At 40.0% G+C, this 12,486-nt stretch overlaps 1 protein-coding gene across 1 annotated transcript; it reads right to left on the bottom strand.

Moving 5' to 3' along the window:
* Positions 1-10,402: 10,402 nt before the first annotated feature.
* On the bottom strand, positions 10,403-11,440 carry LOC145525185 (olfactory receptor 51I2-like). Its single transcript, XM_081538029.1, has one exon. It carries the CDS (start codon positions 11,426-11,428, stop codon positions 10,403-10,405), a length of 1,026 nt encoding a protein of 341 aa, XP_081394155.1. The 5' UTR covers positions 11,429-11,440.
* Between the last annotated feature and the right edge of the window lie 1,046 nt (positions 11,441-12,486).

The raw sequence follows: 12,486 nt of genomic DNA, 5'->3' as shown, positions 1-12,486 counted from the left end.
CTTTGGAAGGCAGCTGAGGTCTCCAGAAACTTGTGACTTTTTCAGTCTTGGCAGATAGAATGACACTGGCCAGACATCTGTCAAAGAAGACATTTATTTATGCTTTTCATTTATTATTTTTCCTTTTCTCAGCTTTTACTTTGTATTATTAACTGTTCCAGGGATGTATATACATTAGCCAACGTGTCCTCAAAACAAATGCAGTATGTTGGGGGTAGTTTAAATTTTCCATGGCTGGGTGGGTGCTTGGTGCTGAGCCATGTGCAGCTCTTTGCAACCCTTTGGACCCCATGGACCCCAGAGGCCCACCAGCCTCCTCTATCCACGGGGTTTCACTGGCCTCCTCTGACCATAGGATTTCACTGGCAAGAATACTGGAGTATTGCCATTTCCTCCTCCAGGGGAAAATAAATGACTGAAATAGATTTAGAATTTCTTTCTTTTTAAATATAAATGTTATACTATTTCCGTCCTTTACTTGCAGTCAGTGTTTTCTAATACTGAAAAAAGTGATGTTTGTTAACACTCTTCACTAAGTAAGTGAAACTGAAAATTGCTCAGTTGTGTCTGACTCTTTCAGACCCCATGGACTGTATAGTATATGTAATTCTCCAGGCCAGAATACTGGAGTGGCTAGCCTTTCCCTTCTCCAGGGGATCTTCCCAACCCAGGGATCTAACCCTGGTCTCCTGCATTGCAGGCAGATTCTTTACCAGCTGAGCCACAAGGGGAGCCCAAGAATACTAGAGTGGGTATCCTATTGCTTCTCCAGTGGATCTTCCCGACCCAGGACTTGAACCTGGGTCTCCTGCATTGCAGGCAGATTTTTTACCAGCTGAGCTACCAGGGAAGCCCTTCACTACGTAAAGCACTCTCTAAATGTTCATCATCGTCATCCCTTTGCCCTGATTATTATTGTTATTCCATTGATAATGTATTTTGCATATGTGCTTTCACACAGCACTTTATTTTTTACCTTGTTGACAGACAAGAGAAATATTTTAGCTAAGGTAAAAAGAGAAATTCTTAAGTCCATGAAAGGAGGAGAAAACTACAGCTTTCGCCTGACTCAGCTATTAGAACTTGAGATTGTTTTGTATTTGGAGGGTCTGAGTACAATTTCAGGACATTGTCTTCTAATCAACACCCAGTAATGATAAATTCCTAGGCTGAATGTCACATTAAGTACTCAGAAAGTTAAATGAAGAGATGCTTGATTCTCATCAGGTCACTAAGAGCACTTAAATATTTGGGATCCATCTCTGCCTTGCCCAGAGAATATCTTCCTGGGTCTTTGGATGGCCTTACAATCCATTGCTTTACAGGAATCATTCCCTCACGGCATTCTTTGAGCATTCCCTACCACTGTTTCCACTTTTCCCCATCTATTTGTGATGAAGTGATGGGACTGGATGCCATGATCTTTGTTTTTGAATGTTGAGTTTTAAGCCAGCTTTTTCACTCTCCTCTTTCACCTTCATCAAGAGGCTCATTAGTTCCTCTCACTTTCTGCCATAAAAGAGGTATCATCCGCATATCTGAGGTTGTTGATATTTCTCCCAGCAATCTTGATTACAGCTTGGGCTTCATACAGCCTGGCATTTCACATGATGCACTCTGCATATAAGTTAAATAAGCAGGGTGACAATACACAGCCTTGACGTACTCCTTTCCCAATGTTGATCCAGTCCATTGTTCCATGTCTTGTTCTAACTCTTGCTTCTTGACCTGCATACAGGTTTCTCAGGAGGCAGGTAAGATGGTCTGGTATTCCCATCTTTTGAAGAATTTTCTATAGTTTGTTGTGATCCATACAGTTAAAGGCTTTAGCGTGGTCAGTGAAGCAGAAGTGGATGTTTTTCTGGAATTCTCTTGCTTTTTCTATAATCCAGTGGATGTTGGCAATTTGATCTCTGGTTCCTCTACCTCTTCTAAATCCAGCTTGTACATCTGGAAGTTCATGGTTCACATACTGTTGAAGCCTAGCTTGGAGGATTTTGAGCATTACTTTGCTAGCGTGTGAGATGAGTGCAATTGTGCAGTAGTTCGAACATTCTTTGGCATTGCCTTTCTTTGGGATTGGAATGAAAACTGACATTTTCCAGTCCTGTGGCCACTGCTGAAGTTTCCAAATTTGCTGGCATATTGAGTGTAGCACTTTCACAGCATCATCTTTTAGGATTTGAAATAGCTCAACTTGAATTCATAGTAATTTGATATTTTTATGGATTATACTCCATACAAAGTTTTTATAAAATAAGACTATATTCCCTGTTCCGTACACCATATCCTTATAACTTACTTTAAACCTAGTAGTTTGTACCTTTTAATCCCCTTCACCTATATTGCCCCTTTCCCCAGCTCTCTTCCCTCCTGTAACCTTTAAGGAATAATAATAACAACAATAAGGCAATGTTTAAAAAAGAAGGAAGAGGCTTGGTGAGTTTCCCCTAGGCTATGCTGGAAATGAGCCTAATTTCAAATTCAGGCCTATTTGGCTTACACATTTTTAGGAGTCTTACACTGCCTGTATTGACTATGGGCTGTGCTAGATATGGAACATTTGTTAAGTGTGAGGCTGGCAGGATTAGATATCAAGAAAAACTTGTTCTCGTCTGATATTCTACAGTGACAAGATTTGAGGTTCTTCAGTTGAAGCCCCTTCCTGTTTCTCCAAAAATCTTCTTTTTAATCCATTCTGTGACACTTTGGCTCCTTCTTAAAAAGAAATAAAATTTTCTGTTTATTGTGTTAATTATCTGCCGGCTACTGCTTTTCTTTTTACTAATCCAAGACACATTTCCTCAAGAATCTCATTCATTCTCAGTGTTTTGATAATTTCACAAATTTCTGTTTTTTCCCCCCAAGAGTAATCAATGAATGAACAACAAAATAATAATTGAATGAAGACACCCTAAATTTTATAATCCAGTTCCCCTCCACTATGGGGCTTCTCTGATAGCTCAGTTGGTAAAGAATCCGTCTGCAATACAGGAGACCCCAGTTTGTTTCCTGGGTCGGGAAGATCCCCTGGAGAAGGAAAGGGCTACCCACTCCAGTATTTTGACCTGGAGAATTTCATGGTCTGTATAATCCATGGGGTCACAAAGAGTCGGACATGACAGCAACTTTCGCTTTCACTTTCCCCTTCACTGCAACCCTTAACACAGCACCTCCTAGGTGCATATATTCACAACCTAAAGTATAAATTTTGCATATATTAAAAACCAGTGGCTCCTTCAGATTAATACAATTACTATTTATTATTATCCAATTTTATTTAGGTTTACTTAGGATCAACCCAGGAAATACCCTCTGTCATTGGTAACATAAATGATGACATGGTAACAGAAGGTGAATTCTGGGCTGTTCATTTAACTTGTGGGAATCTGAAGATTAATTTTGTCAGATTAGTGTCACAAATCTCTTTCTTCCATTCTGCATTAATTGATCTAATATTGAGTTATCCACAAATCCCTTATCTTAGAATTTGCCTTTGTCCACAGTTCACAGGTAGATCCCATGCAATTGTGGGTGTTTGTGTGATCTATTGCTCTTGGCTGTGGTGGAAGGATCCAAATGGTAATTTAAGCTGAACTTTCAGGAAATTTAGAGCACGGGGAGTAAAATGATAGGACACCAGTTAAGACTAGTTGCCAAACCCATGAGCAACTCCAATGCAACCACAAGAATTTCTCCCTTGCATCCAGATCATGACCTTTCTATCCCCTTTTGTGAATATTACAGTATCATGAGGAGCCTGATATTAGAAAAGGATTCTCTGCAGTGAAACAAAAGAAAAGTTTTATTTTCTGTTCTTTTACTAAAATGCCTATTTTAGTAGCCAAGTTCTGTCAACATGTTTCTTGCTTCCCATGAGGTTGGGAAGTGTTACAATAGATCACTAACCTGGAAACAGACAAGGTTTGTTCTTCTATTATTATCTCCAGGACACGAAAGAGTCAAAGATATTATGAATTATAGCTCTCCTCCCCCAAGGAATTCAAGCACTTCCACTTTAGCATTCTAAGTTTCTGTTAACTGGTGACTGGGAACGTCTGGGAATGTCAAATTGTCTACAAACAAAAGGCTGAATCCACCATACTTTCTTTACTTGACCTCAAAGCCAAGTGCTTTTCTTTTCTTTTTTTTAAAATTTTCTATAAAAAAAGAAAACATGGTAATTATGTGACATGAGGGAGGTGCTATCTAATGCTGTGGTATAGTCATTTTGTAATATATGAGTCTTTTATAAAAGGCTCTTCTTACTCAGAAAAATGGAAAGGAAAATCTCATAGTGAGAGTATAGACACCTAGCAAATGTTCAGATCACCCACAGGACGGGTGGGATTTCCCTTTATACTGATGCCTTACTTAGAGAAACAAAAGTGTACTCATCTGCTTGGACGCAGAGCCTGGGTTTCTGAATAATTATATGAATTAGGAAATCTTTGTGTTCAGAAAGTAGCCTTCTTTACTTCTCCCCTACCTGAGGGTGTGGACCTGCCATTTGTGAAAGGTCCTTTTTTTCCTGCTTCTGGCATCTATTCATCCTCCAGTTCACTGGCTCCTCAAGACAGCAACTGACAGAGAGGGATCTCAGACTCTCTAACCAGGTCCTCGTCCTTCTAAATAGTGTAGAAAGGGTTCTATCTGGTCCCCAAGTTACTCATGCTGCTTGTTGTTGCAGTCTTCTCTACTGCTACACATTCTGAAGGAGCCCAGAAAAACTCTGCAATTAAGATCCTACTTTATACCACTGACTGAGTGCCTTAGTGAGTCACTGCTCCCCAGGGATGGCCCTGCCACAGGCGACAGAGGATAGTCTCTGCTTAGTCTTTCCTGGGGAATTGACAACATGCAGAATATATGTGTTTTGATGAAAACTTATAAAAAATGGTTTATTTGAGCAATTGAATTGTGGAGGAGAGGGCTAGAATCATCATCTTTTCTAAGTTGATCCAACTGTTAAGATGGCTGTCATTAAAAAATAGTGCTGGGGAGGAGGTGCAGAAATTAAAACCCTTGTACACTGTTGGTGATACTGTAAACTGGTGCAGTTGCTATGAAAAACAGTATGGAGTTTACTCAAAAATTAAATTTGGAACTACTGTATCATCCAGCCGTTCTATTTCTGAATATATACTCAAAAGAACTGGCATTAGGATCTAAAAGATATCTGCAATATCACCTTAAGACAATATTTATGTTTCCAGATGTCGACCTCTAAATCCTGTTTAAATTTACCCAATCCCCAAATGTTTGCCAGTATAGCTGCCAGTGAAGAAAGTGCCTACCGGAGTGGTCTCTGGGATGACTTTGGAACGAAGGTATTTCTATCCCAGAGACACAGAATTTTACAAGGTGAGGTAGTGAGAGTGATGTGTAACTAAATTGTAGAGGCTCTAATATTATAATCTCGGGCAATAGCAAATGGTCAGAGGAAGGACATTCTTGAGCAAGGAGGTACACTTTTGGAGCAACAAGAATGTCCACTGGATCCACAGCTGTGAAGAGTTGTAACTCCAGCTTTCACTGCTTGAGATTTGATGTAAATTTAATAAGTAGTTGTTGAATAAATACATGAATAAACTTCAGTGCATTTATTTAGGAGCTATGATTCATAAATAGGTTTATTCAAGCAGTGTTCCTGAAGCCACCTTTGGGCTAATCTCTTTTCCGGATAATGAAGGCATTCAACGTGAATCAGGTTTCACTGTTGCCTTCCAGAAACTGTCAGTACAAACCATGGTTTCAACAGCAAATGGTAAGAGTTCTAAGAGAGGTGTGTACAGGCTACAAACGGAGTGGCAGAGAAAAGATCACAGACCCAGAGGACAGGAACTTGTATCTCCTCCGGAAGGAGAAGAGTCTTCTATTTAAGACAGTGAGAGTGGAAGTGGGGGACTCGAGCAGTAAAGAAGCTGGAGGTCCTCTCCCCAGGGATGTGCAGCTGTGGGCCAGCCCTCTGCTGCCTACATTTGAAGGTAAACTAGGGGAGGAGTATGAGACCCTGCATCCAGAGATCTCCATTTCTGAAGAGACCCCGTAGGCCCTATGCCATTGATAGATTCTCTCACTGTGTTCATTCATCCATCCATTAAAGTATTATTCATTGAGTGGTAAGCTTTCTTTTATCTATAATTATGATACACTGTGTTAAGTATTACAACTGAAGGAAACATTGGGTGCTCAGTGATCACTGTTGAACTCTCTGATTTGGCTTGGGGTGCATGGGAGTTCATGAAGTCCCAATTACAGTTTTGAGTAAAATAATGTTCTAGTCAAGAGGAGGTATAATTATTTTGCTGCCTCTGAATTCTAATTCAGCATCCCTAACACACATGCCCAACCTCAGTCTTAGGATCTCCTCAGTTTCTAATAATTATCCAAGAGGCTGTCCTATCTCTCTTGAAATATAGGACCATGGGCATGAGGGTCTCTCTGTCTCTCTCTCTATATATATATATATATATGTATATATATGATATGCTCCACTCACACTTTTTCATTTTTATAAATTTAAAATGTCTGCAAGAGTCAAAAGAATATTCTGATACTTGTATTCTAATCACTTAGATTAGCAACATTTTAAATACTGTTTTCTTTCTCTCTTTCTCCCCTTCACTCTCTACATATGTACTCACATATATTTATTTTGCTAACTCATTTGAAAATAAATTATAGCTATTACAACCCTTATTAATAAATATTAAGCATGCACTTCCTAAAAATAGATTTTCCTACCTAATCACAAAACTATTTTTAAACCTAGGCAAATCATACCAGCCTAATACTATTGTGATCACTCACCTAGAGCCAGACACCCTGGTATCCAAAGTAAAGTGGGCCTTAGGAAGCATCACTATGAACAAAGCTAGTGGAAGTGATGAAATTCCAGTTGAGCTGTTTAAAATCCTAAAAGATGATGCTGTGAAAGTGCTACACACAATATGCCAGCAAATTTGGAATACTCAGCAGTGGCCACAGGACTGGGAAAGGTCAGTTTTCATTCCAATCTCAAAGAAAGGCAATGCCAAAGAATGTTCAAAGTACCGCACAATTGAACTCATCTCACACGCTAGCAAAGTAATGCTCAAAATTCTCCAAGCTAGGCTTCAACAGTATGTGAACCAAGAACTTCCAGATGTTCAAGCTGGATTTAGAAAAGGCAGAGGAACCAGAGTTCAAATTGCCAACATCCGTTGGGTCATTGAAAAAGTAAGAGAGTTCCAGAAAAACATCTACTTCTGCTTTATTGACTACGCCAAAACCTTTGACTGTGTGGATCACAACAAACTGTGGAAAATTCTGAAAGAGATGAGAATACCAAACCACCTGACCTGCCTCTTGAGAAACCTGTATGCAGGTCAAGAAACAACAGTTAGAACTGGACATGGAACAACAGACTGGTTCCAAATCGTGAAAGGAGTACGTCAAGGCTGTATATTGTCACCCTGCTAATTTAACTTATATGCAGAGTACATCATGAGAAACGCTGGCCTGGATGAAGCCCAAGCTGGAATCAAGATTGCCGGGAGAAACATCAACAATCTCAGATATGCAGATGACACCACTCTTATGGCAGAAAGCGAAGAAGAACTAAAGAGCCTCTTGATGAAAGTGAGAGGAGAGTGAAAAAGTTGGCTTACAACTTAACATTCAGAAAACATCACTTCATGGCAAATAGATGGGGAAACAATGGAAACAGTGACAGACTATTTTTTTGGGCCCCAAAATCACTGCAGATGGTGACTGCCACCATGAAATTGAAAGATGCTTGCTCCTTGGAAGAAAAGTTATGACCAACCTAGACAGTATATTAAAAAGCAGAGACATTACTTTGCCAACAAAGGTCCATCTAGTGAAAGCTATGGTTTTTCCAGTAGTCATGTATGGATGTGAGAGTTGGATGGTGAAGAAAGCTGAGCACTGAAGAATTGATGCTTTTGAACTATGGTATTGGAGAAGACACTTGAGAGTCCCTTGGACTGCAAGGAGATCCAACCAGTCCATCCTAAAGGAAGTCAGTCCTGAATATTCATTGGAACAAATGATGCTGAAGCTGAAGCTTCAATACTCCAGCCACCTGATGGGAAGAACTGACTCATCTGAAAGGACCCTGATTCTGGGAAAGATTGAAAGCGAGAGGAGAAGGGGACGATAGAGGCTGAGATAGTTGGATGGCATCATCGCCTCTAAGGACATGAGTTTGAGTAAACTCCAGGAGCTCGTGATGGACAGGTAGGCCTGGCGTGCTGCTGCAGTCCATGGGATCGCAAAGAGTCAGACATGACTAAGCGACTGAACTGAACTGAACTGAACTGAATACTATTACCTGTATACAATACATATTTGAATTCCACCATTGTCCTAATAATGGCTAATTAATGCTAGCATTTGGTTTTTATGTCCCTTTGCTCTCTTTTAATTTAGATTAAGTCCCCTGACATAGCTTTATAAAATTGTATTTTGAAAACTATCCCAGGCTACTAGTTTGTGTGTGTGTGTGTGTGTGTGTGTGTGTGTATGTTAGTGTAGGTATGCATGTATGTGATGCTTTCCATATTTATTGTTTCCCTGGTTATTTCCTCAGAGTTAGATTCAGGGTGAGCATTTTTGGTAAGACTTTTACATATGTGATTTTGTGTCCTTATTCATATCAGAAGGCACATAAGGTCAGATTACATCTTATTAGTTAACCTAAATTTGATTATTTGCTTAAGATATTATTGCCAGTCTCTTTATTGTTGAAACAGATTTATCCCTTTCTATTTAGTAAGTAAGTTGTGCAATGTACTTTGAAACTGTGTGAATATTGTATCTGAACATCCTTTAAGCATTTGTTGATTATTTAAAATATACTGAAAACTGCAAAGAGGTTATCTATTAATAAATCAAGACTTTTGCATTTATTTCATGACATTCTTCTATAAAAAGAGTTTTCTTCTTTTCTCCCTCTTCATTTTGAATGTCACTGGGGACTCATACTTTTCTTAAAGAATTCTATTTGCTATAATCAATTGCTGTTAAAAGTATTTTTAATATTCTAATTGACCTACATTTTGGAATGAGTTTCTATGTGTTTCTTTTTTTTAATGCTCCTATTGTCTTTGTGTTTTTTTATTGCTTCAGGCATAAACTATTCCATCTCACTTTGTGTACTCCCTGCTTCATACCTGGATACCTGGAATTAGCCACTACTCTAAGAATCCTAGGTTATATGTAGTGGTGAATGGTATTTAGTAGCGAATAGATACTAGTCTTGCTCACTGATGCTGGTACCATTGCTTCCAGAAACTTTCAGAAGACAGAGAAGAGAAATGTGGAGATGAAATTAAATAAAAAATTACATCTATTTTTAAAAAAATTATTGACTTAGCTTTAATTTACATTCTTTTTTCTAGACTGTTAAAACAACTTCTTAAATGTTTTCCTTGCATTCTTTTACTCCTCCACTTTCACCTTCCTAACTTGTGATACACAGTAAAGCCTTTACAGCATTTTACATTGAAGTAGCCTTTCCAAGGCTGACTTTTAAACAAAGAATGAAGACAAAATGGTCCAATCAGACCTGAAACGTTAAAGAGGTCTCACCACTGCCTGTCATTTCCAGCTCATCTCCAGTTCTTCTCCCTCCAACACCTAACACATTATGCTGAGCCACATCTAACCACTCACTTTTTCCCATCAACCAGATAACTCCATGCCTCAGTTTTATCATTTTTTAATATTCTTTCCCATTTATTAGGTATGACCTCCCTTTGCCTACATTTTCTGCCTGACAAGCTCCTACTCATCTTTCAGCCTCCTTCTTCCCTGACTCCTATCTCATTTCCTCCTGTCAAGGCAGCAAATCCACTTCTAGGCTCCTATAGCACTTTGTGTGAACCTCTCACAGCCTTATTACACATTATTATAATTGTGTGTTTAGAAGCTGCTATCCCTCAAAGTAGGGAAGAGACTACATATAGTTCATTTAAATATTTCGTATAACAACCACAGATTTTAGTATAAATAAACACTAAATTAAAAAATTAAATTTAATGAGTGGAGTAAAAAATTAGAACTGAGGAAGTCCCTGGTGGTCCAGTGGTTAGGACTTGGCACTCTCACTGCTGGAGCTCCAGGTTTCATCTGTGGTTAGGGAACTAAGACCCTGCAAGTGATGCACCACAGCGAAAAATAACAAATAAATAAAGATACAAATAAATTAAATGTGAAGCCACATAGACTTAAAAAGGAATCAGGGCTGCTTTTCACCCATATGTATGAGGGTGATTTGCTTGTCATTCTCTTGATAATGTCTCTGGGTCAGGGCTCAGTATATGGGCTTTCCGGACATTGGTTATGAGTGTTTGGCTGTGTTTTCCCTCAATTCTGAGGTTATTTCTTGACTTCATCAGCCTTTCCTCTTCTCCCTCAGCACCCTGAGCATGGCCTCCCTGATGGGCCTGGACTTGACACTGTAGATGATGGGGTTCAGCACAGGGGGTACCACCAGGTACACGTAGGCAACAAGGGTGTGTGCTATGGGGGGAAGGTGTCTCCCAAAACGGTGGATCATGGACACACCTATGACTGGGATGAAGAAAACCAGAACAGCTAAAATATGAGAAACACAAGTGTTGAGGGCCCGGATATGCTCCCTAGGAGAGGCCAGACTCATCACTGTATGCAGAATAAGGGTACAGGACAGCACAATAAGCAAGGAGTCTATTCCCATCGTGGACAGAACCACATACAGCCCATAAATGATATTGACAGTAATGTCAGCACAGGCTCGTTTCATGACGTCTGCGTGGAAACAGAATGAGTGGGACAGGAGGATCTTGCCAGGGCAAAAGTTCAGTCTCTTTAGTAAGAAGGGCAATGGGAAGAGGGACACGGTGGCACGAGCCACAATGGCCAGCCCAATCCTGATGATGACATTGTTTGTGAGGACAGAGGCATAGCGCAGGGGGGTGGAGATGGCCACAAAGCGATCAAAAGACATGGCCAGGAGCACCGAGGACTCCACCACGGAGAAGAAGTGGAGGAAGAACATCTGGACCAGACAGGCATTGAAGCCGATGAGCCGATGATCAAACCAGAGCACAGCCAGCGTGGTGGGCATTGTGGCCAAGGTGAGGCCCACGTCGGTGAGGGCCAGCATGGACAGGAAGTAGTACATGGGCTGGTGCAGGCTGGGGGTCCTCCTCACAGCCAGGAGGATCAGGCAGTTTCCAGTGAGGGCTGCAGTGTACATGGAGGAGAAGGGGATGGAGATCCAGCTGTGAACAGCCTCCAGGCCTGGGATGCCAATCATCAGGAAAGCAGGTGGCTGGAAGGAGATGTTGGCAAAAGTCCAGGAAGCCAGCATCTTGGGAAGGCAGTTGAGGTCTCCAGAAATTTGTGACCTTTTCAATCTGGGCAGACACAAAGACATTGACCATACACCTATCACTAGGAAGATATTTATTTATACTGTGTAGGCATTTTCACTACTTATTTTCCATTTCTCAGCTTTCACTTTGTATTATTAACTGTTCCAGGAATGTACATACAACAGCCTATATGTCATGAAAACAAATCTACCATTTAGGAGATAGTATAACTTCTCTATGGTTACCAGAAAACAAATGACTGAAATAGATTTAAGATTTAGTTCTTAATAAATGTAAATTTTATACTATTTTTACCCTTACTTCCAGTGTTTTCTTTGAATAAAGTAATGTGTGTTAGCCCTCTTGAATATGTAAAGGACATTTTAAATGTTCATGATCACTCCTTTTTGCAGAATTTTAAAAGATTCACATAGTTATCACATGTGCTCTCATAATTACTTTGCTGATAGATAGAGAAGGAAAATATTTTATCTGAAGTGAAAAGAGAAATTCTGAAGTCCATCAAAGGAAGAGAAAGCTGTAGCTTCTTCCTGAATTATTAAAACTATTAGAACTTGGGATCTTCTTGTGTTTGGAGGGTCTGAGTACAAATCCTAGGACGTTGTCTTCTAATCAAGACCCATAATGATTAATACCTAGGCTGTTAAGTACTAGGAAAGTTTTGGTAAATGAAGAGAAACTTGATTCTCACCAGGTCACTGAGAACACTTAGATATTTGGGGTCCGTCTTTGCCTTGCCCAGAGAATATCTGCCTGGGTCTTTAAATGCCCCTGCAATCCAGGCTACACATTGCTTTGTAGGAATCATTTTCTCACTCCATTCACTGAGCGTTCTCCATAATGTTTACAATACCAGCTAAATCTTTTGTTCAGCCTCTTAGCACACTCATCTGGAAGACTTGATTTGTCCTTGAATGACCTCCCTGTAATCTCTCAGCACTGATCTCAGCCCTAGCTGGGAGGACCACAGCTGCAGGAGGATGAGGCCTAAGGTTCTCTTCTCCAAGTTAGAATTTCCACAGAAGCCAATCGAAGATATCAGTGGAATCTGTCCTAGTAATGTCAGTTTAGTTTCTGATTTTGGGGAAATAAATTCTCT

This window comes from Giraffa tippelskirchi, chromosome 11, assembly GCF_054371585.1.
Source record: "Giraffa tippelskirchi isolate mGirTip1 chromosome 11, T2T-mGirTip1v1.2.pri, whole genome shotgun sequence".
Taxonomy (NCBI): Eukaryota; Metazoa; Chordata; class Mammalia; order Artiodactyla; family Giraffidae; genus Giraffa; species Giraffa tippelskirchi.
This window is presented reverse-complemented; position numbering and strand designations above follow the sequence as displayed.